At 43.3% G+C, this 25,048-nt stretch overlaps 1 protein-coding gene across 3 annotated transcripts in view; it reads right to left on the minus strand.

The window, feature by feature from the left end:
• The window catches only part of CARNS1 (carnosine synthase 1), a 54,220-nt gene that overhangs the window by 6,993 nt on the left and 22,179 nt on the right, over window positions 1-25,048 (minus strand). For all 3 annotated transcript variants that reach the window (XM_061609523.1, XM_061609524.1, XM_061609522.1), the window contains 7 exons: window positions 12,436-12,455; window positions 10,322-10,574; window positions 8,467-8,556; window positions 3,027-3,514; window positions 2,505-2,706; window positions 1,211-1,293; window positions 491-722 (listed from right to left, as the gene is read on the minus strand). In XM_061609523.1, coding sequence (XP_061465507.1) covers window positions 491-722; window positions 1,211-1,293; window positions 2,505-2,706; window positions 3,027-3,514; window positions 8,467-8,556; window positions 10,322-10,574; window positions 12,436-12,438 — 1,351 coding nt within the window. In that variant the 5' untranslated portion in view covers window positions 12,439-12,455. The remainder of the gene's footprint in view (window positions 1-490; window positions 723-1,210; window positions 1,294-2,504; window positions 2,707-3,026; window positions 3,515-8,466; window positions 8,557-10,321; window positions 10,575-12,435; window positions 12,456-25,048) is intronic.

A 25,048-nucleotide genomic window follows, 5' to 3' on the forward strand; every position in this document is an offset into this window, starting at 1 on the left:
CCAGAAGACAGTGGAGAAACATTATTTAAGAGAGTTTTATGTCCATATCGGGCTGGAATCAAAAGGTGCGTGCAATGGTGGTGGTGGTGGTTTGAGGGTCCCAGCTTGCCAATGATTCAAAGAGGGCAGGGTGCAATGTTCAATGTATGATGCAAGAGGCAGCCATGCAGGATCAATTCTCATGGGAGCAGTTTCTAACACAAGACAAATATGAAACAGGACACCATGTGAGCCTGTTCCTAGAACGTAGAGCTTGGCAAGGGCTTCTCCAAAGCTGATTAAAATTGTGTTTTGTCTAATTAAAGCTGATTAAAGTTGTGCTTTGCCTGCTAATGTATAGTTAGTGTAGCTGCTGCACATTGCTGGCCAACAGCCTACGGAGACCAGGGTTGAGATATCCTAACAGCCCCATGTTCATCTGGGCCTCAAAAGTTGAGTATCCTCAGTGTCTTACAAGCATCCTCCGCAATGACTTGACAGGATAACTCACCAATGATGTCAGTTTGTGCTCGGCGACCACCTCTTTGCTCAGCTGACAGTCCAGCTTCCATATCCATGAAGGCCTTCATGGCTGCCTCTGCCTTCTGCTTTATCTGGGCATGGATGGCTGCAATCTGGGCCTCATCCTTTAGCCCCCACTGTCGTAAGCTGCTCTCCAGAGTCTGGGGTACAGTGGCCTGGTGCTTCAGGGGCTTGTCTGTCCGGCCCACACCACACACTACCTGAAGAAGAAACAGAAAGCATGCAGTCTTTCTGGGCTGCTGTCATCCAACTCCATTCCTCCAATCAGTCTTTAACATCATCATTCCAACAGTCCCAATTGGAGGAAACGGTTCACTTTCTTCTGCCCTTATAGTGGGTTATAGGTTATAGCTGAGGGGATTCAGAAAGATTTTCTGTTCTGATTTATGATTAAGGTTAGTGGGGCAGCTGATGAAATAACCTAGCCCAGTCCCAAACAAGAAACCATTATAGAGGCAAAAGATCACCTGAATCTGCAAGTACCAACCAGTGTTTATTTGTATCTCTTCCCACAAAACAGTTTAAAATTGGGAGAAAAAGCCATATATTTCCTCACTGGCAACCCAACAATTCCTTCCCCCAAAGGCAAGCAAGAGGAAAAAGACTACAGGGCTATAGGTCTTCTGCCAGGGAGAGTTCCTTGGGCTTTCTTCCCCTAATATCCAATGAAGTTTGGGGCTCCTATTACCTTGCTCAGTAAAGGCTGGTCCTTTCGCGATCTGCAGACAACGGCACATATTCGGACTGCTAGATTGGGCTGTGATGAATTGCCTGGAATTGGAGATGTAGGATGGGAGGGCAGGGAGGTAAGAGGGAGACAGAATATATTAGAGAGGCAAATTGATAGGATTAAGGCACATGGAGAAGAGTGAAAAGAAAAAAGTGTGCCTCCAGACTGTCATCATTTTACCTGCGGGATTCAAGCGCACATTTGCACATTTAAGGGGTATCAAAACACACTATCACCCTAATGCGACAAATCCACTTTTTGTAAAAAAAACAAACCCCAGACTTTGTGACAGCAAAATGCCCTGAAAAGCGTGGGATGAACAAATGACTAGTGGAAAGCCGTGCAAACATCCCAAAAGCAAATCAGGATGAATGCAGGACAAATGCTCATTGTGGTATAACCACCCTATAAACAAATCAAAGGAAATGTTCAATAAAGACTGGATATCATCTAACCTCTGCATATACTCTATGCAAGCAAATCAGGATGAATGCTTAATAGGTTGTCTGTAGGTGCCTGAAATAATAGTCTAGAGTGCAATCTGCAATGCAAAATTACCCTGGAGGATTATGGGATTCCAACATGGTAGCCTCCCTGCTCAAAAAGCAAAGGAGAGGTTCCCAATGAAACAGCAAAAACACAAGACAAAAATGCTGAAACCAAAGATAAGGAGAATGAGCATAAAAGCCACAATTTACAAATGCAAAACACTCAGAGAATTCACAAGTACAAAAATACAAAACACTGATAAATGTGAACAGACCAGTATGTAAATACAAAACAAATAAATGACAAGTGAAGCAAGATTCCGAAGAATATTAGTAACATGCTCTCCAAGACTGCCAACTTGTTTTGCGCTTTCTCAAGCACTGGAGGATATAAGTAAATAGAATATATCAAATGGCAGCTATCAGCCCCTCATTGCCTCAGCTGCATTATGTCCTTGTGAACAGCCTGAGCATTTTGAATTTATAAACTGTGGCTTTCACACTCATTCTCTTTATCTTTGGTTCCAGCGTTATTGTCTTGTGTTTTTTGCAACCTCTCTGCTCTGCCAGAGCCATCCATTGCCCAGTTTTACCCATTCAACAAATTGTTAGCGCAAAGCAACTCAACGCCAAGAATGGACAAGGGATGTAATGAGATGGGAGCACGGCAAACAGAAGAGACAATTGCTTATGGAAAACTATCAGGAGGATGGTTCATTATGTGGATCAACCTCAGGAGGAAGAGACTAAAATATATCCCGTACATGGAGAGCCATTGGTGTCAGAAGGCCCAGGTCGGATAACACGAGCAGTGGGAATGAAGGCCTCCAGCAAAATGCTCTCCTCCTCTTCCAGGGTCTCCAGCAGTGTAAGGACAGCTTGAAGGACACATCCCTGTTCTGACTTAGCATGGAATGACACAGCTTGGGCTCCGTTCCAACGCCAGCCTGATGGTTTCACTACCACCTGTAAGAAGCACAAAAGAGACAAGGCTTAGGCTCAGAAAATGATCTTGCATCTAACTCTTTATTCCAGGGGTGGCCATATCAGTGGCCCTCCAGGGGCTACAACTCCCATCATCCCTAACCATGGGCCATACTAACTGGGCCTGATGGGAGTTGGAGTCAACAACATCTGGGAGGGCCACTCTGCCCTCTAGCTTGTATATCCAACTGTCCTGTTTAGAGCTCAACACAGGAAGTGCACAGCTCTTACCCTGTAATGATCTGCCTTTCCAAACCTCCTGCCCTCTGTAGCTCTCCTATCTCAGGTTCAGGGCTTCTCACCTGGCTGTAGGTCTCCATGGTGCCACTCTGCAAGAAGGCAGTGATTTCCTCCTGAAGCAGGTTGTCTTGCCCCTCGCGGCCACTCAGCTCTACCATGCGGACCCGCTGCTCCTCTGTCACACTTCGCAGAGGCAGCGGGCGCTTGAAGGTGAAGGCCAGGGTGGGGGGCACAGCCACCTGTGCCTGCTGGTCCATGAGCTGCCGCGTCAGCAGCTTGTCCTCCAGCAGGCGAGCCAGCTCTCCTGAGCCCCCCGTGGGGCAGTCAAGGTCTCGGGCTAGTTCGGCCGCCGACTGGCCCTGCACCTTACAGGGCCCAAAGCAACCTGTGAAGTAGGTGACGCGGCGTGGGGGTGCAAATTCTTCCAGGGTTGTGCGGCCACCAACTTCAAAAGTCACAGCCTTGAAGACCAGCAAGGATGACTCTCCCGGGTGGGATTCTGATGGCGACTTGGAGAGCCAGGCTGGAGACAGGCACAGCAGCATGTTACCTGGGGAGGAGAAGGCAGAGCAGAAACCCAGCCCATGAGCGTGCACGAGATAGACTCATGCAACAGAGAAACGTGCCCAGAGCTGGGCTAGGGTGGCAAAAATGTTCCCTTTGTCAAAAGGCTTTGGGAGGGGTTGCCAAAATCTGGCAGCCTGTGAAACAGTCACATCAGAGTAATCATTAGCAGCTGGGAGACTTGGCACCCTACACGCTCTTAGTGCTGTCAACACCCAACTGACCCAACAACTGCCTTGGAGCCAGCAAAGTATAGGAGCTCATCCTTTTCTTGCTTACTGGAAAGTGTCATGCTTTCCTATAAAACACCAATAAACTGGGAGAGGTTGAACAGGGAAAAGGAAATAGAATCATCTGTTATGACATCATAAGCACCTCTACAACATTTTCCCCCTCAATGTCATTAGGAAGACTGGACTGTTCATAGTCTGGGTGGGATGCTCTTGGGGTTTAACCAGCTAAGAAGTCAAATTTTACCCTCTAGACCATTAGCTATACAGGCTGAAGTTGATGGGATTTGGAGTCCCAACTACAACTGGAGGGCCACAAGTTCCCCATCCATGCTCTAAAATCACAGACTTGGGGGATAACTTGGAGATCATCTAGTCCAATCCGCAACTCTATGCAGGTTCTGCAGTGCAAGATACAACTACAGCATTCTTAACAGATGGCGGCCAGCCTCAGTTTAAATACCCTCAGTGAAGGAAGAGCCCACCACCTCCTGAGGCAGACTGTTCCACTGTTGAACAGCTCTTACAGTTCAGAGGTTTCTCCTAATGTTTAGCTGAAATCTTCTTCCTGCAATTTCCACCCTCTGGAGCAACATAAAACATGTCTGTTCCATCTTCTGTGTGACAGCCTTTCAGATATCTGAAGACTGCTGTCAGCAATGCCATATCCAGTCCATAGTGCAAACCAAAGAAAACGTACACCCAAAATATAGAAGATATTCTTACACAGACAAAATTATCAACTATAAATGCATTAGTTCAAAACAAACATATTTATAGTTGAGGATTATTGTCTCTGTGTCCATATATTTATGCTTCTTTATTTTAGTTTTTCTTTTTATACTTTGGGGGTCTGAAACTGCCCCCTTCTTTTTAACTCAAATCCCAAGGAAACAGATGCAGGGGTGAAGAGTTATCCATGATGCACAAAAATCATATTTGTCATGCAAAGCAAAAGAAAATGAAGAGCTCTTTAGTCTACCCCTGCTTCCTCTCCAGCATCACACTCTCCTTACTGGGATACAAATATGTGCGTACTGACCCACAAATACTATGGGGAGGGGGAAGAAAACACTTCTCATTCTCTAAGGCAGCCATAACTGAACAATGCCATCAGATTATCCATATAAAATTCTCATGATAGAGCTTCAAAATTCTCAGTTTTTGGAATAAAATTCTCATACGTTGGCAGGGAAGGCAGAGGAAAAAATATTTTCTCACATAGCAGCAGAAAGTGCCCTGCAGTAACACAGCTGCTCTGTCCCTCATAAATGTCTCACCTCAGGCAGTGGTGACCTTAGTCTCACCTCAGCTTACCCACCGTCCCTCATACCAAACCAAATTTAAAGGGATGCAGAGTTCTCTCTTCTTGACTCTCTTACAAAAACTTTTACCTCTTTCCACTTTACTTTCCCAACAGTGCTGTGAGAGGGACACAGCCCACACAGTGTACTTCTAGGCACCAGTCTTTTCCATGTTACATCGTAGAGATGGAGCACTGGAAGTGGCCATATACCATCCGGCCATGGTTCCATCTAGCATAGTATTGTCACTACACTGACTGGCAGCAGTTCAGGGTCTCAGACAGGGAGCATCTCCTAGCCTACCTAGAGATGCCAAGGATTGAACCTGGGACTTTCTACATGCAAAGGAAGTGCTCTGCTCACTGAGCTAGAGCCCTCCAAAGAGTGTCCTCGCTCCCAATCTCCATGGGCTCACAGCTGACCACCTGGAATATCAGGAAAGTGGAGGCAGAGATGAGAGAGCCCTATGTATGTTCAGCACACATAGATTCTGCACAGTCAACGTCTTAACACATGGTGGCTGACAGTGAGGGCAGTACACCCAATCCTACTTTTGCTGAATGTGCAACGTAGTATCTATAAAGAGCTACAACAGAGAAGGAAGCCCTTTCTTCATACTCTACTGCTGTAGTGGAAGGGGACATACAGAACCCTCCCTCGCCTAACTCCTAGGGCACCAACCACACTAAAAAAGATGCACCCCCATCCCAGCACACTCTCACACTTGAGCTTTACCCACCATGTTAGGAAATGTTATTTTAGCTGGTACCCAAATCAGTGTGGCGCTGGGCAAATCTAATTCTGCACATATATGCATCAGATAGCACAAAATATATGGTTGCTGTAGAGGTCCCCAAATTCTCATACTAAGAATACTTGCACACCAGACAACACTTGAATTTAGACACAAGGAAGATGTGGAGGTAAGTTGGAAGGATGGGCTCTCCGCATACTGAGGGCTCTGGTTATTGAGCAACAGTCTTTCAGCTGCAAACCTTTCCACTACGCAGGCTGTAAACACACTAGTTGCCAGATCAAAGCATTTCCATTGGCCACACCTGGAGGGGGAATGGGTTGATCTGCCGATCAGCTGTGAAATCTCTTTGAAACTGAATTAAAAACACACACACACTCAAGCTGCTCCCACCAGGTTTTACAGTAAAAAAAAAAAGGGCAGGGTTTGACTAGCGTTGTGTGCCCGTTTTCAGAAGAGAGGGGTGGAGACACACTGGAACAGGCAGAACAGCAAGTGTGTTTGTACCCTCAAACTCCCTTCCACCGTAGCGGTTTCCCCCCTACTCTAAAAGCTTTTGTACCTGTTTCTTTGTAGATAGATTATTGAAAGCCTTGAGGCTGAGGAAGCCATCCATGTATTTGTTAGCAGGGAAAGTGACCTGAATAAGCTTAATTCTGAAAATGCTCTTGGGCTAGGCTAGGTATTATCTCTAGGAAACCACAGCACTTTCAGATGTTAAAAAAGAAAAAAATATATTATTTGCATACACCCTGCTCTAAAACCACACCTTTTCCCTCCAGCTGGAAGAAGTCCAAACTCCCTGACCTGCCTCACAACACAGAGTTTACCTTTGCACAAAAAGTATCCCGGTTTAAATGGCAACATAAAAACATAATGCTGTCAAACTGTGAACAGCCTGTGTGCATTTGAGAGGCTGGGGTTCCCTGCCCTCAGCACAGAAATAGGGCCCAATCTCTCCTCAACAGCATCGACACTTGACAGAGTCGCTTGTGTATTCTGCCACTGAAAATCAGGCCCTTTTAAAGGGTGAAGTAGCCCTCGGAATCCCAGCAGAAACGCTGCCAGAGCATTCACTGATTTGAACAAAGAACTTCAGAGTCCTGTGGGAGGCTGTTGGATGGAGGATTGTGCCTTGGTGTGGGAGGCTGGAGAGAGCTGACCTTCTGGTTCATTCCAGCTCTGCTCTTCTATAGGCACCTTAGCCAGAGGGAAATCTGAGCAGCTCAGCTGCCACCAGAGCTCTGGTTACCACCAGCCCCATCTCTGCCTCTGAGAAGAGACAGGGAGAATGCCAGGAATACAGGACAGCAGCTGCCTAAGAGGATCTCCGGGAAGCATGCACAGCCAGATAGCTTGACTGAAATGGGACTGCAGCTAGAGAGAATGTACTAATGAATTTCAGGCTTTATAATGCAGTGATTTGTTATTATGTGCTTTTAAATGCAGCAACTATATGGTTAGTTCAGTTATATAAATCAAATTGTGTCACAACTAAGTCCAGTTAGACTGGATTGGAGACAAAAATGCAATCTAATGTACATGTCACTACAGTAAGGCTGACAGGGCAATAGTGTGTTCATTTGTATCGATCAAGTCCCCTGTTTATTTGTTTATACAGGAATTGCAATAGCGAATTACCTATCTTCTAGGACTGCTCCGACACTGAGAATTTACTGTGTATTCACTTACTTTTTACAGGGCATCTACATGACAGTGATCAAAACATCCGTTCAGCTTCCATGGCTTTTTTCAGAGCTCAGAAAATCTGACTTACTTTTTTTTTACACAAGGAAACAGCCTCACATTTTTCTCACATGTAGATGACCCATCGTGCAGCTCTTCTGGCCTATACAGTTCGGTAATGGCCTCTACAGATTGTGCTCTAACCATTTCCTTCTCTATAATCTATCTCTCATCTCTAGGAACCCACTCTATCAGTTTAATTAACACTTCCATTTCCAAATATGTTACCTTTATAACCATTTCTTTTATTTTCCACCCCAAATTGCATTGAGGAGGGGCACCCATGATTGGGGATGCAGCCAGGGTGGATGGGTGAGGGAATATTGAACCATTTTCCCCATACCATGGTTCCAATGAAAATTGCCCACTTGCAACATTTGGGACTGCAAAAAGGTGGGACTGATCACTTGGCTACTGAATGTTATTTGCACTTGAGGAAACAGTCTGTGTGGTTTAAACACACACATTTTGGCAAGGTTAAGGGCCTACCATGTATTATTAGATAGATAATCCTTTGTACAGTAGGGTCCCACTCATATGGCGGGTTACATTCCAGACCCCTGCCTAAAAGTGAACTCGCCAAAAAGCAGAACTCATTCAATAAAATGGAGCTCGACGCCTGAAAAAAGCAGAACAAGCGCCGTATGAGTGGGGCTTTACTCTAATTGAAAGCCACTGTATTAGCGGAACACCGCAAAGCGGGCCACCGAAAAGCAGGGCCCTACTGTATAGTCTCACCTGTCCTTTATTTGTACAACTAAGAACATAACAAGAGCCTGCTGAATCAGGCCAGTGGACAATCTAGTCCAGCAGCCTGTTTTCACAGTGGCCAACCAGATGCCTATGGGAAGCCTTGAGTATAAGCAGGGTTTGGCAAACAGTAATTAATTAGGATGGAACTCACCAGGACACTGGTTGCCACCTTCCAGAAGCACAGACAGGTATGAAGTGGGGGAGCCCAAGACGCAGATGGTTATGTCTGATGGCCCAAACCCTGAAAAAAATAATAGAATCAGTGACTTCTTTCTCATACTGGATCTGGGAATCCCAATGCCCCTGCTCCGTAAACTCCAATTCTGGGGTTTGAAGAGAGAATCACTGTAATGAATTCTTCCCTTCTAGCCACATCCCATAGTTCTACAGATGGATTCAGATGAAGCGCTGAGATGGAAGTACTGAAGATGCTACCATGAGGTGATTTATTTCTCACAGTAACCATTAGTGTGGATGCTCTGACACACTGCAGGTTAAAGGAGAGAAAATGCAGCTCATACCTGCCCCAGATTTCTTTTGGAGGGGGTAAGCCAAGAGGTGGCCCTGAGTCAGCTTTGCTACTTTACCCACTGCCTCAGCTATTTCTCTGAAATTGTACAAGGGCTCATCTACACAGTGGTTTAGTGTGTGTTTGCAGCTACTCACATCCTCTCTTAATTCTCATGGTTCACATGCCATTACTGGCAAACAGAAGCTATCACACAGTTTTACCCCTGTAGATCCATACTAACCCAATCCTCTGATAATCCGAAAAGGGAAGGAAAAAACATCTTCACTCCGTATCTCTAGTGCTTGCAGATGCTTTGCTCTGATGCTATTAGGTGGTTGTGTCAATTGTTCCCCTCTCCATGACCACTCCCTCCTCCTCCCTTCTTTAATTTTATTTCCTGTGGGCTGACAAACAACTTCTAGCTGCTCTCCTCCATTCTGCAAGCCTTTTTATGTTGCTGCAAACGGTGCCTTATTTTTCTTTTCCCTCTAACTTGTGTGGAAAAGCATAACACTGCTCAAAGATTTGTATTTCAACTGTATTGTACCAGTGAAAATAGAAATAATTACATTGCCAGGTTTTTTAAAAAAAATTAAACTGGTAGAACAAACTGAACATGCTCAGTTGCCAAGTGCTAAATAAAGTGTTTCATATACATCAACTTGTTAAAACCCTTCAGACAACCCTGTAACAATAGGCCAGTGTTATGATTCCCATATTCCAGACAAGGGGTTGAGGATGAGCAGGAGAGGAGCGGCTTGATTAAGGTCTCTTAGTGGATTCATGGGAGAAGCAAGATGAAAATCAGAGACTTGCTGATTTGTAGCTCAGCCATTATATTACACCAGTTCTTCCTATCCATCACAAGGTATGCTAGTGAGTAAAAGGTTTCAGAGCTCTTTCCCCAATAGGTTGGTCATTTCACAAAGTCACAAAAGAGAGTGATCCCATCAAGGACCACTTGTGCAAAAGAAGACTGTAAGCCAGGGATTAAACCACAAAGTAGTGGGTGCTTCTCCAATATATTTCCGGCTACCCCACTCACACTATCAGCTTTCCATCACAGTATAGTTGTGTTGAATGTGTATAGCAAAAGCCTTGCTCCCCTAGCTCTTGACTACCACATTGCTCTTACAAACTGGTTTTTCTCACATTGCCCCTGCAAGAGAGTGCAGAAATGTTTCTTCCAAAACTGTTTTTTTAAATCCTTGCATATTTTGGGAAACACAGCCCTTATTCAGGGGAATATCTTGAATTAGAGATGGGAAACCTGTGGCCCTCCAGATGTTGTTGGACTACAACTCTCATTGTCTCTGACCACTGACTAAGTTGGATGGGACTGATGGAGTTGTAGTCCAACAACATCTGGAGGGTCACAGTTTTCCCACCCCTGTCTTAAATGAATAACCACTATGTAAAAGTAAAACAGCTTAGCAGGTTAATAGAGGGGAGCCGCATATGAGCCACGGAGCCTTCCAGCCAAAGAAGCACTCACCTGTTCGAGGCTCCTTGGTGTGGTCAATTGTCTCTGGTAGCCCCTCCTGCTGCAAGGTGCACTGCAACAGATCATAGTAGTAAGCAGTCCAGGCTCGTGCCTGTGCATCCTCAGGACTGATCTTGCAGTCCAGGGGCACATCCCGGCGCCAGGCACAGCGCAGGGGGCTCAATGGAGGTAGAAACCCCTGTTCTGCCCAGTCCAGTTCCTTGGGTGTTGTAGGAAGCTCTGTGTGGATCTGGTCCAAAGACAACTGTAGACAGGGAAAGGCAAGGGATTGGTAAGTATGCCCCAAAAAGAAGAAGGAACTCAGATGAAGTGTAGATCCCACTGAAGGAATGAGGAGAAGGTAATTCCTGCCTACTGGCAGTGGAGTTCTAATGAGAAAAAGGTCCATTGGTGCCATGTGGCAGTGGGTGGTTGCGAGCTTGAGCCTTGGTGTCATAGAGGGCTAAGGAGGCTGGGAACCTACCTGAAAGGACCAAAGAATTTTCAGATAGAAAGGGAAGATGATACTAGCCAAGTTCTGATGTTGCTTAGCCTACACAACTTAACTGTTTTATTTTTGTTGTTGTTGTTACTTAGCCATTAGCAAATCAATTTAAAAACAGAATCACCCAACAATTTGCTTTAAGAACATTACAACACCTGTGACACAATCCAATATATTTGTCTTAATGAATTCTGATTGTGCCTCAACTCCACAAGGATTTAGAAGTGGCAGCTCTATCCAGGGGCAGCTGCCGCAGACTGGAGCTGGGTGGGGTGAAGGGCAGGGCAGCCAACAGCAGGTGGAGCTCAGCTAGACGGAGCCAGAGGTCACAAATCATTAATACAGCTGCTCTCAACCTGGTGGCCTCCCAGTGCTGTTGGACTACCACTCCCATCAGGTCCAGCTAGCATGGCTAATGGCCAGGGATAATGATATTGTAGTCCAAAACATCAGGAGGTTGATGGAAGAAGGCTGCAGGTTAATACATGCCCAAGGATCATGGGAGACAGGAAGTTAAAGGAAGCATCAGCATGCCAGACCTTCTGAAGCCACAACTGATTAGGTGGAACTTTGATCCTGTAGCTGCACATGCGGTATTTTGATGCAGCGCAGGCAGCTGTGTATGTGCCCTCTGGTTATATACAGTACAAGAACTCAATTATTACCTCTTCAATGGAAAGGACCCATAGTAGTGGGGTCTAGAGAAGGTGATTCATCACATCATCACATTGTTGAGATGCTGTTGCTCTTACAGTGCAATCTTCTAGACATCTAGCAAATCATGTATTTGTTCCACTGGTCTTGAAGCTGCCTTTTAAAACATCAAGTTTTCCCAAGGCAGTATATAATTGTTATAAGACCATGTTAAAATAACATCAGCATCTAAAATATTAAAACTTAAGAGAGCCATACTATAAGACTTTAGACCAGCCATCCCATCAAACTTCTAAGAAACTGTTTTATACAAAGGCGAACAACAATTTGCAATTCAGCCTACCTCATTAATTAAAACCAGATTAAAATAATTTTTAAAAAGAATATAAAACCCCCTTAAAGAAAACAGGGAGGGGACCAAATGTATCTCATTAAGTTGAACAGGGCATTTCCTCCCAGGTAAAGTGTCCATAGGACTGTCATGTTAATTGCTTTATTTATTTATTTATTTAAAAGCATTTGTATCCTGCTTAATATTTCAAAAATCTCTAAGCAGTTTTTCAGGGTCCCTTTCCATTTTTATAAGGGCTTTGGCAATCTCAGATAAGATATAGGGGTTCTTAAATGTTGCAAACTGATAAATGTGCATCTCAGTGAGAGACAAAAAAATTGGGTATGTTGGACAGAACAAGGGGAGTTCAACAAAAACTTGACCCCCCCCCAAAAAAAGCATCTGGAAACAAAAACAAAAAACAACAGGGTAGAGAAGAAAAAGGTTTATTGAACCAATCTGTTCTAGATCCTCCTAGTTCTTCTTCAGGGAACTTCAGAGAAAAGTAATTTAAAATTCAGATCTGCTGAATTTTGTATTGCTGTTTTTTTGAATTTCCCTGAAGAAGGACCAGTAGAGCCTGAAACTTGTCAGAACAAGGAGTACAATATAAGACATGAGAAGGACTGGACTCACCATAATTCAGGTTGAAGATGCTGCAAGGGAAGAAGAAAAAACAAATAAATGATTATCTATTTATTTATTTATTTACCGCTTGTGACCCAGGGCCATCCCATCTCCAATCCCAGCAAGTTCCTTGATAAACACTTAGGCTGCAATCGTATACCCAATTACTGGGGAGTAAGCCTCACTGAAATCAATGGGTCTTACTTCTGTGTAGGATTACACTGTGAATGGTGAAATGGCATACTTTATTCTGCTAGGCTGTAAAGGCTAGGGATAGGGGAGAAATTTGGTTCAGTTCACATTTAAAACCTTAATTTATCAAATCTGCACTTTCCAAAACAATGAGAACCGAAACACAGCCAACCTCAGAAATTCACATTTATCCTAATTTTGCGATGTAGCTCTCCAATCAAGCAGTGTTTACCAAAATGCATATATTAGGGGATAGTGTGTACAAAATGAATGTATTGGTGAAAATATACAAAAATGCATTATATTCTGATAAACTGCTTTCAGAAAATGTGTACATTAGTCAAATGTGCGGACAAAAACGTACTATTAAAAGAAAAAAATCACCAACTGTTACAGAAATGTGGAGATTAGAAAAATGAGAAACTGAGATAACTGAAACTGACAGATGATTCCACCCCTAGTGAAGGCACACGACAGCCAGTGTGGCACAGTGGTTAAAGGGTTAGACTACGACCTGAGAGACCAGGGTTCGAATCCCACACAACCTGAAGCTCACTGGGTGACCTTGGGCCAGTTGCCTCTCAGCCTCAGAGGGAGGCAATGGTAAACCCCCTCTGAATACCGCTTACCATGAAAACCCTATTCATAGTGTCGCCATAAGTTGGGGTCGACTTGAAGGCAGTCCATTTTCAGTGAAGGCCCAAGGGCCAATGAGCAGCTACCCTCACTATGCCCATGAGCAAGAGAATATCCGGATTTTAATCTGCCATCTTAATTATTATTATTATTATTATTGTCTTTATTTATACCCCGTCATTTTTCCAAAACTGGAACTCATGGCGGCTTCCAGATAAAAAAATACATATAATTAAAAACATACAAAGTCTACATTAAAATAAGATTAAACTATTTCCAATATTAAAACCATACACACATATAGCTAAAAGAGTTCAAACTAGTTTAAAAATAATATAATAGACATCAGCAATGCAGCACCCTTCACACCCTATCCTTAGCCTTCAATTCCAAAGGCTTGTTGGAATAAGAAGGTCTTTGCTAGTCTGCGGAAGGACTGCAAGGAGGGGGTCATTCTTACCTCCCTAGGAAGGGAATTCCAAAGCCTAGGGGCAGCCACCAAGAAGGCCCTCTCACACGTCCCCACTAGTCGTACTTGAGAAGATGTGGGTATTGAGAGAAGGGCCTCTCCTGAGGATCTCAGGGCCCGGGCAGGCTCATACAGGGAGATACAGTCTGATAAATAGCCTGGACCTAAGCCGTATAGGGCTTTATAGGTCAGCACCAGCACTTTGAATTGTGTCCGGAAACAGACTGGCAACCAGTGGAGCTTTTTTAACAGGGGGGTAGAATGGTCCCTGTAACCAGCCCCAGTTAGCATTCTGGCTGCAGCACATTGTACCAACTGAAGTTTCCGAACAGTCTTCAGAGGCAGCCCCACATAGAGCGTGTTACAGTAATCTAAACGGGATGTAACTAAGGCATGTGTCACTGTGACCAGATCTTAAAACCATGCTTAGTTAGTTTGTACTAAAAAGATAACATTACATGGCTTAACATTACCTCTTACGAACTGCCAATCTATTACATGATCTTCAGTACCCATTTTGCACCTATGTCCAGGTTGTACATAGGTCAACCTATCGCCCACATGCTGCTGAAAGAGGTCTTGAAGAAATGGGATTGGGAAGTGCCTTATGTGTGTACGCACACATGCCAAAGTACCAGGACTGTGGATAAGTTTTAAGCAATGCAAGCCCATGCATGTTTACTTGGAAATAAGTGCCACTAGTAAACATATTACTGTAGCCTACCAGCACTGACAGCAGTTAAACAGTGCCATACTCATCTCCATTCCACAATGAAGGATGGCACAGAGAGGGTAGTTAGAAAATACCTGCAGTTAGCATGTGCCTGGGGCTCTGTGCTGCCTTTTGAGTGTGTTTTAGTGCCCTGCTTTGTGTATTCAGGCTGGGATGTGTGCTGAGCAGTTCCCTGGGGAATCAGTGAACTGTGAAATTCCCAGTTATTCAAAAAGATTAAGATTTTTAAAATGAGGTTCAGATTAAACTAACATGCTTACCCACCCTTCCCCATCAGTCTAGTAACATTGGCTCAGAAGTTCATGCAAGGCCCCCACTTATCTGCTCAGTCAACGGCTTTCCTGTCCCTCTAGATAACAGTTGCCCTGGGCCCCAAGGGATTGCTGGAGAGATGCCAGCGAGGACAAACAGGCAGAAATGCAAACATGCCAAAAGCAAAGTTGTAACACCTTGGAGCCTTTCAGATGGTATGACAGAGCCATCCTAGCCCATGAGTTGGGCATGCATTCCATTACCATCTCTGACCACAGGCATGTGTTTTTTAATACCATTCCCAAATCTGCAAATCCTGTTTGACCAGAGATGACAGCGAGACAAAAGAAATGAGAGTGTACACCATGAGGAATGTCTTCGTCACACAAACTGCATCTCTTTGATTAAAAAAAAAAAAAAGATTGTGCATCTTCAGTATAAAACCTTATGAATTCAGTTCTGCTCTCTTGTCAACTGTCGGTGCCCCTGAAATGCTGAGAAATGCTATGGCACAGAGCACAGAACACAGCTGAAGGTTCACAATCCGGTAGCCTTTGCCAAATCCTCAGAATGTATATTTTTAGTTAGGCAGCAAGTTTCTAATCTACATAGCTGCAGTTAAATGTCTGAAATAAAAGCGGCCATTTTTTTACTATTTGCAAACTAGTACAGAGATTCTGGGTGAGGATTCCACTAGTAATAGAACTAGCAGCTTCCCATGTCCCACAGTCTCATCCACCCATCACTACATACCTGCTGAGCATAAATGTTGTGTAAATGCCAATTATCCTGTCCTAATCTGTGACAGAAATGGAAATAAAATGCAAATTCTGCCAACCCTCACCCCCTAACCCAAATCTATTGTTCAACCACAATAAAGTGTGTAAATGAAAGTTACTCTGTGCAAGTGACTCCATTTCCCTAATGTATAGCAGTAGCAAAATACATTATTATAGAACTGCAATCTTCATCTTGGTCTCTGGCCCCCTACCTCCTTGGCAGGATGCTATCCTGCAAGATTGCACCATGATGCCGTTTTGTTGCTGTTATGTGGCTTCACGTCGATCACGACTTATGGCAAATCAGTGACCTCCAAGAGTGCATTCTGGATACTCTGTTCATACAGTTTTCATGGTAAGAGGGATTTAGAGGTGGTTTACCATTGCCTTCCTCTGAGTTTGGATGCATCTTAGTCTGGTGTCTCAGCTTTGACCATTCCGCCTTGGGTGCCCCTGCTAGGAGTCTAGCTTCTTGGACTCCTGACAGCACTGCTCTCACCTTCTTCTGCACTCTCAAACCCCCTCACCACATTAAGGTGTGCATCCTAAAGGGGTCATGATGCCAGGTCATCCAGTATTTTTCCTGGGACAACACAGTCCTCTCCTCCTTTACACTTGCTGGTATATGGCACTGGTACCAACCCAGAGGGACCACATAACATTAAATATGTTACAGGATTCCAGGGCCTTTAATAATGTTGTAGAAGAGAGTATTTGAGCAGGTTGCAGCTTCTCCTACTCCAGTACTACTTTTGCCAATGTTCTGCTTTATACAGACAGACACAGAACAACTAAGGGCACAGGAGCCTTAACCAGTCTCATGGAGCTGTTGTGCAACTACATATTGTTTGCTTGTTTGTTTCAGAAACGTATATCCCCCATTATCTTCAAAGAAAAACCAAAACTGCTAACAATAAGAAAGTGATAAACATGATAACACATATAACTTTAATTTATTTTTAGTTAAGTGCAGTCTTTCTTGAATCCTCAGGAGTAATAGCTTAGTTATTGCTATGCAGATCAATGTTCTCAGTCTGATCCATAGGGAGGAATGAGGAAGGATTCATTAACAGTTATTTATATTGGTATGGGCTAAGCAACAAGAATATCTGAGAACAGAAGTTCTGCGTTTGTTTCCTGGTTCTAGATAAGGTAACCATAACCCGGAGCTCCTTTGACACACCCTTTTGAGGCAACATGGTCATTTAATTAAAAAAAAAAAGCCCAGCTACTATATGTGATATGAACTGCATTGACTATTCCAGGATCCACCCTGAAATGATCTGATGAAGTCTTTCTTTCTTCAATATTAGTTCAATATTTTCTAAATACAAAACTCTCCAAAAGCATCTGATCTCCCTATTCCAAATAAAAGTGATTCAAATATAAGCACCCTCAGGCAATCCCCTTGGCACCCATCAAGGCCCCTTATCCCTACTACATTTTGTTGTTTTTCCTGTTCTCTGGAGAGTTACCTACTCTTTGGGGGGATTGCCTGCTTTATTTTTCTGTTTTATTTGTTTCTGGGGGGTGGTATAGGCATTTTGCCTGTTTTTTGGAGGGGGTTCTGACCATCTTCAATAGAGCCCACAACAGCTCCTGAGATTTCCAAATGTGCACCCCCAGGCCACAAAACACTGAGGAGCCCTGATTTAAATAACCATTAAATATTCAAACCACCACTCCCTAACAGATGTATTTTTCCAGGATCAAGCAAAACAAACTCTTGCTATCATCAAGAGGTTTTAACAATCACTTTCACTTTCTTTGTTGGACACATTCTGTCTATGAAACTATATTCTTCTTAGGCACATGGAGCCTAGTGATCTCCATTCCCTTTCTGGGCGACCTTAAGTAACATGAGAGCAGCTGAAGGTGTGAGCTGAAAGAGCATACAGTAGAAGTATCTCCTGGCTCTCAGCCCACTGCATTTCCCTAGACTGCAAAGCATCACTTTCTCTCTTCACCCCATCTATTATTGGTTGCTTCTCCCATATATCTGGGTAAGTTAAGTACCTGGGAAATGGTCAGAATCTGGAATAATGTTACAAATATGTAGGGTTATTGTAGCTCTAGCCACGAGGTCTCTTAAAAGCCAGAGGCAGTTGTACCTCAGCAATGATGATGCATCCCATTCAAGTATAAAAGTACTGGCTGCAGTCCTGTACACAGTTAGGCTACTTAAATTCCACTAACTTTAATGGAATTGTGCTAGCTGAAGATGTCTAGGAGTCATAGTACAAAACATCTGGAGAGCACCAGGTTGGGGATGCATACAGTAATGCAGCCATGCCCTTCTACAGATTGGCTACATTTCCACATTTGGAAACAATTATAGGTTGCACTATTTTACAGCAGGGTCCATACCTTGGAATGTATTGAACAAAAGGTACTAATGTGCTCATCATCAAATCAATAAATATGGAATTCTCACAAGTCAGAGTATAACAACTTTTAAATGGACAAGGTGAAAACCTGCAAAAGATCTAGATAGGAACACAGGAAGATGCTTTACACTGTCAGATATTTGTTATGTTGACCTCAGTAATGTTGACAGTGAGCAGCTGCACCATTCCAGGGTTTCAGTCTTTCAGACAGGAATATTTTTCATGTACGCAGATGCTAGGGTTTGAATCAGGGACCTTTTAGATGTACTAGATATAAGAAACATATTTACACTGATTTCAGTTTACCACTGTTTGGCTCAGTTGCCTGTCATTCAAGAAACAAATTATACACTAGCTTTAGGTACACATTCAAAGGAAAGGTCATCTTCAGGTTTCTTTTTCATTACATCTTTTGAAATGAGAAGGGCAATGGCACCCCAATACAAGTTTTTTTAAATCCTAAATCCCTGAGTCTTCACTTGCTGTGAGTCCCACTGATTAATCAGGGATCAAACCTTAATCTGCTATTAAAGCTTTAATTGATTAATCTAATCAAATTAAAGCTTGAAACTTTTACTAAGCGCTGTAAATTTGACAAAATCTTGTTTTAGTCTAGCTAAGGTAGAAAGGATTACTTGAGTCATCAGTAATTCACATAATTAATTCATTAGTACATTCATCAATAAGTTTTAAAAACTGGGATTTTAATCTAAATTGACCTATATGAAACACATACTTGGTGGCAAAAACACAGTTGTAATCAACGTACACATATTGATGTTAATCTTCTAAACAAGAAGTAACTCTGACTACAATTCTTGTCAAGAAATCCTGTCATCTATTACAAGAAAATGATCAAGCCTGCACTGGGAAAGTATAATATGTATTGGACTGGCTACTAAATAATTACTGAAAACCCAGGGCTTAATTCCCAGTTCACTAGGTACCCGTATCAGTACATAGGAGAGATGAGGCAAGGGAGCATACAGTCGGGTTTCATTTTGTTTTAAAAGAAAGATCCTCTTGATGACATTTGGGGAAATGTTGCCTGCATTCTGCCAGCACTTTACAGCTGTTTTGCTGCTCCAGGATTTACTAGCAGAGGTGCTCTACAGATTTCACATTATCTGGCAGGAGTTTGGTGTTAACCCCAGTTTATTTTCCCCTCCAAGTTCCTATAGCAGTTCAAATATCCCTATGTTAAAATGGATGGTGCGGGGTGCTTTTGGGACTGTGCTATTACTTGCTTCCCTCTGAACAGAAACAGTTGAATAGTGAATACAGCATGGCTCTGCCTGATCTCAGCCTGTCATTTTGGGCTGCTCACTGTCTCCAGTCCTACATCATATCCAGCTGGAAAAGTCAGTCTCCCCATTCAGTACCCAAGTCTGTCATTTTGCAGTGGAGTGGGCAAATCTGGCAGCAGTTAACACTGTGGCAACCAACCTCCCAAATTGCCCAGAGATATTAAGTTCCCCTCTCTGAAGTACATGCCCACTCTGTGATAGGCTGGCCTTAGTGATCTATCACTCAAAGCCACCTGGCCATAAACAACCATAAATGTTGTAGTCTGTGTATTCTGTTGCGCCTCTTGACTTTTCAGCCTGCAACCAATGGCAGAAACTACCAACATCAGACCACTGAGAGTAAGTTTTGCTATGTTCGTTTTGCCTAGTGTAGGATCAGCTAACCAATATTCTTGTGTAATGTTTTTTTCATTTTTATTGTGTGCACTGTTTCTCCACTCCCCCCTTTTGAAATAATCCTCTTAAATAAACTGCTGGATTGGATTTCTAGGATGTACTGTTGGTTTCTGGACACACTCACACACTGGTTGTCCTCCCACATTGCTTAGACCTTCTGGGAATTCTATGGAATTTGTTCCCACAGAAGGCAGAGATGGCCACCAACTTGGATAAAAGAGGATTTGACAAATTCATGGAGGATAAAGCTATCAGGGGCTAGCCATGATGGCTGTGCTCTGCCTCTACAGTCAGAGGCAGCATGCTTCTGAAAACCAGCTGCCGGAAGTCACAGGAGGGGAGAGTGCTCTTGCACTCAGGTCCTGTTTTTAGTCCCAAACTGTCCTAATCTATTTTAATGCTATCATACCAAGTAAAATTTAAATGACCTTCAGGAGACCAGTTTCTCAAATAACCAGCATCTCTATCTCCCCTTAACATTTAGAACATTCACATTAGATATTTTTGCAGATATGCCTGCAGTTTCATTGTTATGAAAACCCAATTCATAAGCTGTTTTGGGAATCTAGGATTGTGTAATTGTTTATGTAACTTGGTGGTTGGCAGATTATATTGTCACATCTGCAAGTCAGTAGGAAACAAAGGTTTGCTTCAAGCCGAATGAATACCAAGCAAAAACTGGATAAAGAAACTGAGGTTAACACCTGACTCCACAAAGCAGCCTCCGCTCCTGTACTTATGCAGCTGGAGCCTATTCATCAGACATGGGCAACTTTTTTTCTTGTCCACGGCTGCATTCTCTCAGGGTAATCTGACCGCCTGCCCCCGCATGCTAGCAGTGGGCAGGGCCAAAGTCAAAGTGGATGGGGCCACCCCTTTTTCCTCCTTGTCACTACATAAAACTAGGCCATAACGCATGTAGCTTGAGATCAATGGGACTTAATCCCAGGTAAATGGGTTTAACTGAGTCTTAAAAAGAATTACACAGCAAGACGTTCTGCATATATCCCAATGCCATGTGTAGGAGGCTTATCTATTACATTTCTGTGCTGACATTCCTTCCCTCCCCCCGCCTCATTTTATTCTCACAATAATCCTGTGACGTAGATTTGACTGAGACAGTGACTGCTCCAAAGCCATCTAGTGAACTTCATGATTGAGGGGGGATCTGAATCCTAATCTGATACTCTACTACACTGGCTTTTGAAAGAGTTGTTTTTGATCATGGATCTCTCACATATGTCTTGTTTGAACCTCACTTTCAGCCATTTTTGTTCAAGAGGAAGCTAGTAATTCCTCAGAACTGCCTGGCACCTACAGCATTATAACAGGAACTGCCAGATCCTATACATCTCCCCCCTGGGACAACTCTTAAAAGGTACAAAAATTCTCTACTGGGAAGGAACTAACTAGTAAATTTGAAAGCAAGGGCCCACAAATCAACATGTGTGACAACCTTGCAATTAAGTCTGCAAAAGTTACCAGACCATCAACATTTTTACTAGCCCTCCTACTCAGATGTAGTTCAGTAGAAAGGACCAGTTGCCCAGTGGTAGAGGCTTTGCATCCATAAAGTCTCAGGTTTGATCCCTAGAATCTCCAGTTAACTCAGAGCCTGCATGAGACCTTGAGAGCTACTGCTAGTCAGAGTAGAGCCAGCCTTTCCCAATCTGGTGCCCTCCAGATGTTTTGGACTACAACTCCCATTAGCCTCAGCCACTGTAGCTGTGCTAACTGGGGTTGAGGGGAATTGTAGTCTAAAACATCTGGAGGGCACCAGGTGGCACATTGATCGCCTGAACAGAAAACAACAGCCTTGTAGCACCTTAAAGACTAACGAATTTATTTATGGCATAAGCTTTCATGGACCACAGTCCATTTCAACAGATGCATCTGCTGAAGTGGACTCTAGTCCATGAAAGCTTATGCCATAATACGTTAATCTTTAAGGCGCCGCAGGACTCTGTTGTTTTTGTTCCAACAGACTAATCCAGTTTCCCCTCTGGAAATTGTCTGAATGAAAACGAGAAGCAACCTTTTCCCCATTTCCAAAATGGGAACTTTACCTGGAGATGATTCTTACTTGCTACAAGCAAGAGGTAAGTTGCTGTTTGCAATCACAGGCTTATTGGCTCTTTTAACTTTCTCAATTGTTTGGCTGTTATCTAAAGTGGTAGCAGGAAATTATCTGCAGTCATTTAACATGTTCATATAAAGTGCTGGTTGCAGTTATCAAGTGATAAATAATGTAGATTCACTCAAAATCTTAGTATTTATCAAAGGAAAAGAACATTTGATACAATGATTTGAAAGAACAATTCTTTATTCTAGCTCCGCTTGCAAGGTTGCTCACGCTTCAAGCCTGCATTTAGGACTGGCATGCCCATGAGTTGAGCATCTATTTTTTGACCACAGTCAAATATTCCATGAATCCAAGAATGCCACTGTGTAGGTGACTGCTTCTCTTTTTAATTTCATTAGGGTGTCATTTCTTAGCAAGGGCAGGAGTGAGGATCACTTGCTTCCGACCCCACAGAGGTTCAGGGACAATCCCAGGGCCAGCATCAGGTGTTGGCATTATCAAGCTCTTACAGAGAGGTTCATGCCTTTGTATGAGCCCTCTGCCAGTCCCTGGAGCTTTCTGGTCTAGCTGCTCTTCCTCCTTGCTGCTGCCACCTGTTCACCTGCCATATCGAAGCAAGCAGTGAGCAGAGAGGAGCAGAAACCTCTGCTTTGTCCTCCCCCTCTATGTGAAGGACCCAGAGACAAGCTAATGGGTACCAGCAATAGTGGAGAGGAGGCAGGTGCATGGAGGGATCCCAGTAACCGCATCATGCCTAACCCCCACCCACCGACCCCCCAAATACCTGGAAGTAGTATTGGACAGACCTTGCCGCACCACAAAACTTCTCCTGTTGGCCACCAGCTATAACTGCAGGCTTTTCCAAACAGTGGCAACAGTTGTTGCTTAGGATTGCCCATGACTCCATCTTGTTTGCTGCTGAAATCAGGGAGTTGATGCTGGAAGAACTGGTCTCCTGTCTTCTTAGCACAACTTCCTTTAGAAATTGACTTCTGGCAAGTTTTTTTTTTATAAATGGCTACTTTATTTTATTTCAGTTCTTTTAAAAGGTGTAACTGTAAGCTGATTCTGATGTTGCAAGAGTATCGCCAAAGAGAATGTGAATTGTTCACTTTTATAGAACCTTCAGCTTTCTTAAAAGTTACAACAATTAGTTACATTTTTAAAAGTTAATTTAATTGATTATAAAGTATTTAGAAACAACTAAAGTATTTTTAGTAGGCAACTAAAGTATTTTTTAGTAGTTCTAATAAAAGTTAATGCTTTAAAAATGCTTTGCCATCATTTGACAATATTTGACTGGTTAATTGACCAAATCTGTTTTGACCATTTAAAGGCCCAACCTTCCCTGTATACCTTTCTCTTTTTTGAGCCTAACACATCCCTTGGACTGAGAGACTATTTACACATTATGAAGAATAAGATTCTAGACTCAGTATGCTTGTCAACATTGCCTTTCCAGGATGGGAAAGTTCCACCACTTTAAGATTATATTTTCTTTATGGTGTGCAACCCACAGGGTAGCATTTCATGTGCCTCCAAGATAACATCAGAAAGGCACTGTGTAGTGGAATCAGAAAGGCATCAGTGCTGGAGGATTTCAGACTGCAGTAGTGATATCATGTTTATCCAATAAAAGAACTTGTATATTGTGATTTTTTTACTATTTTTAATCTGTGTAGTAATGTGCATTGTTGTTCTGTGCTTTGGTTTTATTTGAACCTGCCCTAAGACCATGTAGTGAAGTGCAGGATATATAAACACCCAGAGCTTGGAAAAGTTACTTTTTTAAACTAGAGCTCCCATCAGCCCCAGCCAGCATGGCCACTGGATTGAGCTGATGGGAGTTGTAGTTCAAAAAAGTAACTTTTCCAAGCTCTGTAAAACACCCTAAATAAATAAACTGTGTGCCACTTCAGACTGCAGGGTCCAATTAAAAAGCTTCCTGGATATTGTAAACAAGCACATCAGGGAGAAAAGCACAGCTTTCTCCCTATTATGCTAGTTTATTACATTCAGGATGCTTTATATGCCAATGGTTTACATATAAACATAGAATGGCTTCCCCACAGTTCGCAGCAGTGAGGTAGTATAATTAATCAATCATTACCACAAACCCAACGGTTTTACTGAGAGAAACCCATGGAATGCTTCTGTTTCTTAGGACTTGTATATAGGTGCCACACCTAGGAACATAGGATGTTGCCTTTTACCAAGTCAGACTCTTGGCCCATCTAGCTCCGAATTGCCTACACTGATTGGCAGCAACTCACCAAGGTTTCAGACAGGGACCTCTCACAGACCTCCCTGGAAATGCCAGGGATTGGACCTTCTACTCTACCACTGAGTTAATCGGTTCCCAGCCCTCTCTCCAAGTTCACCACACTCTTAACTTCTTGTGCCACACTACTCCTAACATCCATTGCCAGAAGCCTGGTGACTGAAAGGTAAGAGCTCCCTTGGTTGGTCCTTGACCCATCAGTCGGAAGTGAAAAGATGTCTAACAATTACTTGACCCGGGGAAAGTCAAGCAATAGGTATGCAAAGAGCTATTAATAGAAATATCTGTACGTTCTCAAATTCACTGAGGATTAGGGCAAAGGTGTGTCTTCATGGAGCTTGGACTGGGGCAGAACATATCTTCAGAGTGCTGATCTCAAGGATCAAACTGGCTCATGCAAGCATGCCCCGGTACCCCAAGTCCATGACAGAACAGGACTGTGGGACCCTTGTCTGCACAACCAGTTTCCTGTTATGGGTACAGGGGAAGAATTTAGGGTTTTGTTTTATTAAATGTAAATTAATGTTACATCAATACTTAATGCCAACTAGACTTCTTTTCAAATAAGGCTTTATGATGCCTTATTTGCTTGGGGAATGCAAAAGTGGCCTGCCAAACATACTCTAAATCAGGTCTTCAGCACACAAAGGAGGGGGAAGTAGGGCGATTTTGAATGTGTATCTCCCCCCCCCCTTTCTGTGTCTGTTTATGTGCAGGAGGAATGGTGAGTCCAATGGGTAAGAAATTGTGAGTAAACAATGCTCTCTCTTAGTGTGGTTGTTCCAAAATGCTTAATCAAGGAAAAATGCAGATAATGATTTTGTGTGGTGATATTGCTACACCACTATAAGCATCAGAAGTCTGGAGGTTCACCAGTTGCATCAACTGGGGATCCTAGCCTTACCCAGCCTTTTTTGTCCATAGGAACTTGATGCTTGCATTCCCCAGCCAATTTAAAAGAAAAAAGAAAGGGGGGATGCCCAGAGCTGAAGGATTGGCAGAAATCGCCCATGTAGGTCAAGCAGGGCCCCCATAAACAGCTCTAGAAGTCCCTTTCCCTGCCCCCACACCACGCACAGCAGCCTTCCCGCACGTCTCAGAGCTTTG

Source organism: Rhineura floridana, chromosome 2 (assembly GCF_030035675.1).
Source record: "Rhineura floridana isolate rRhiFlo1 chromosome 2, rRhiFlo1.hap2, whole genome shotgun sequence".
In the NCBI taxonomy this organism is placed as follows: Eukaryota; Metazoa; Chordata; class Lepidosauria; order Squamata; family Rhineuridae; genus Rhineura; species Rhineura floridana.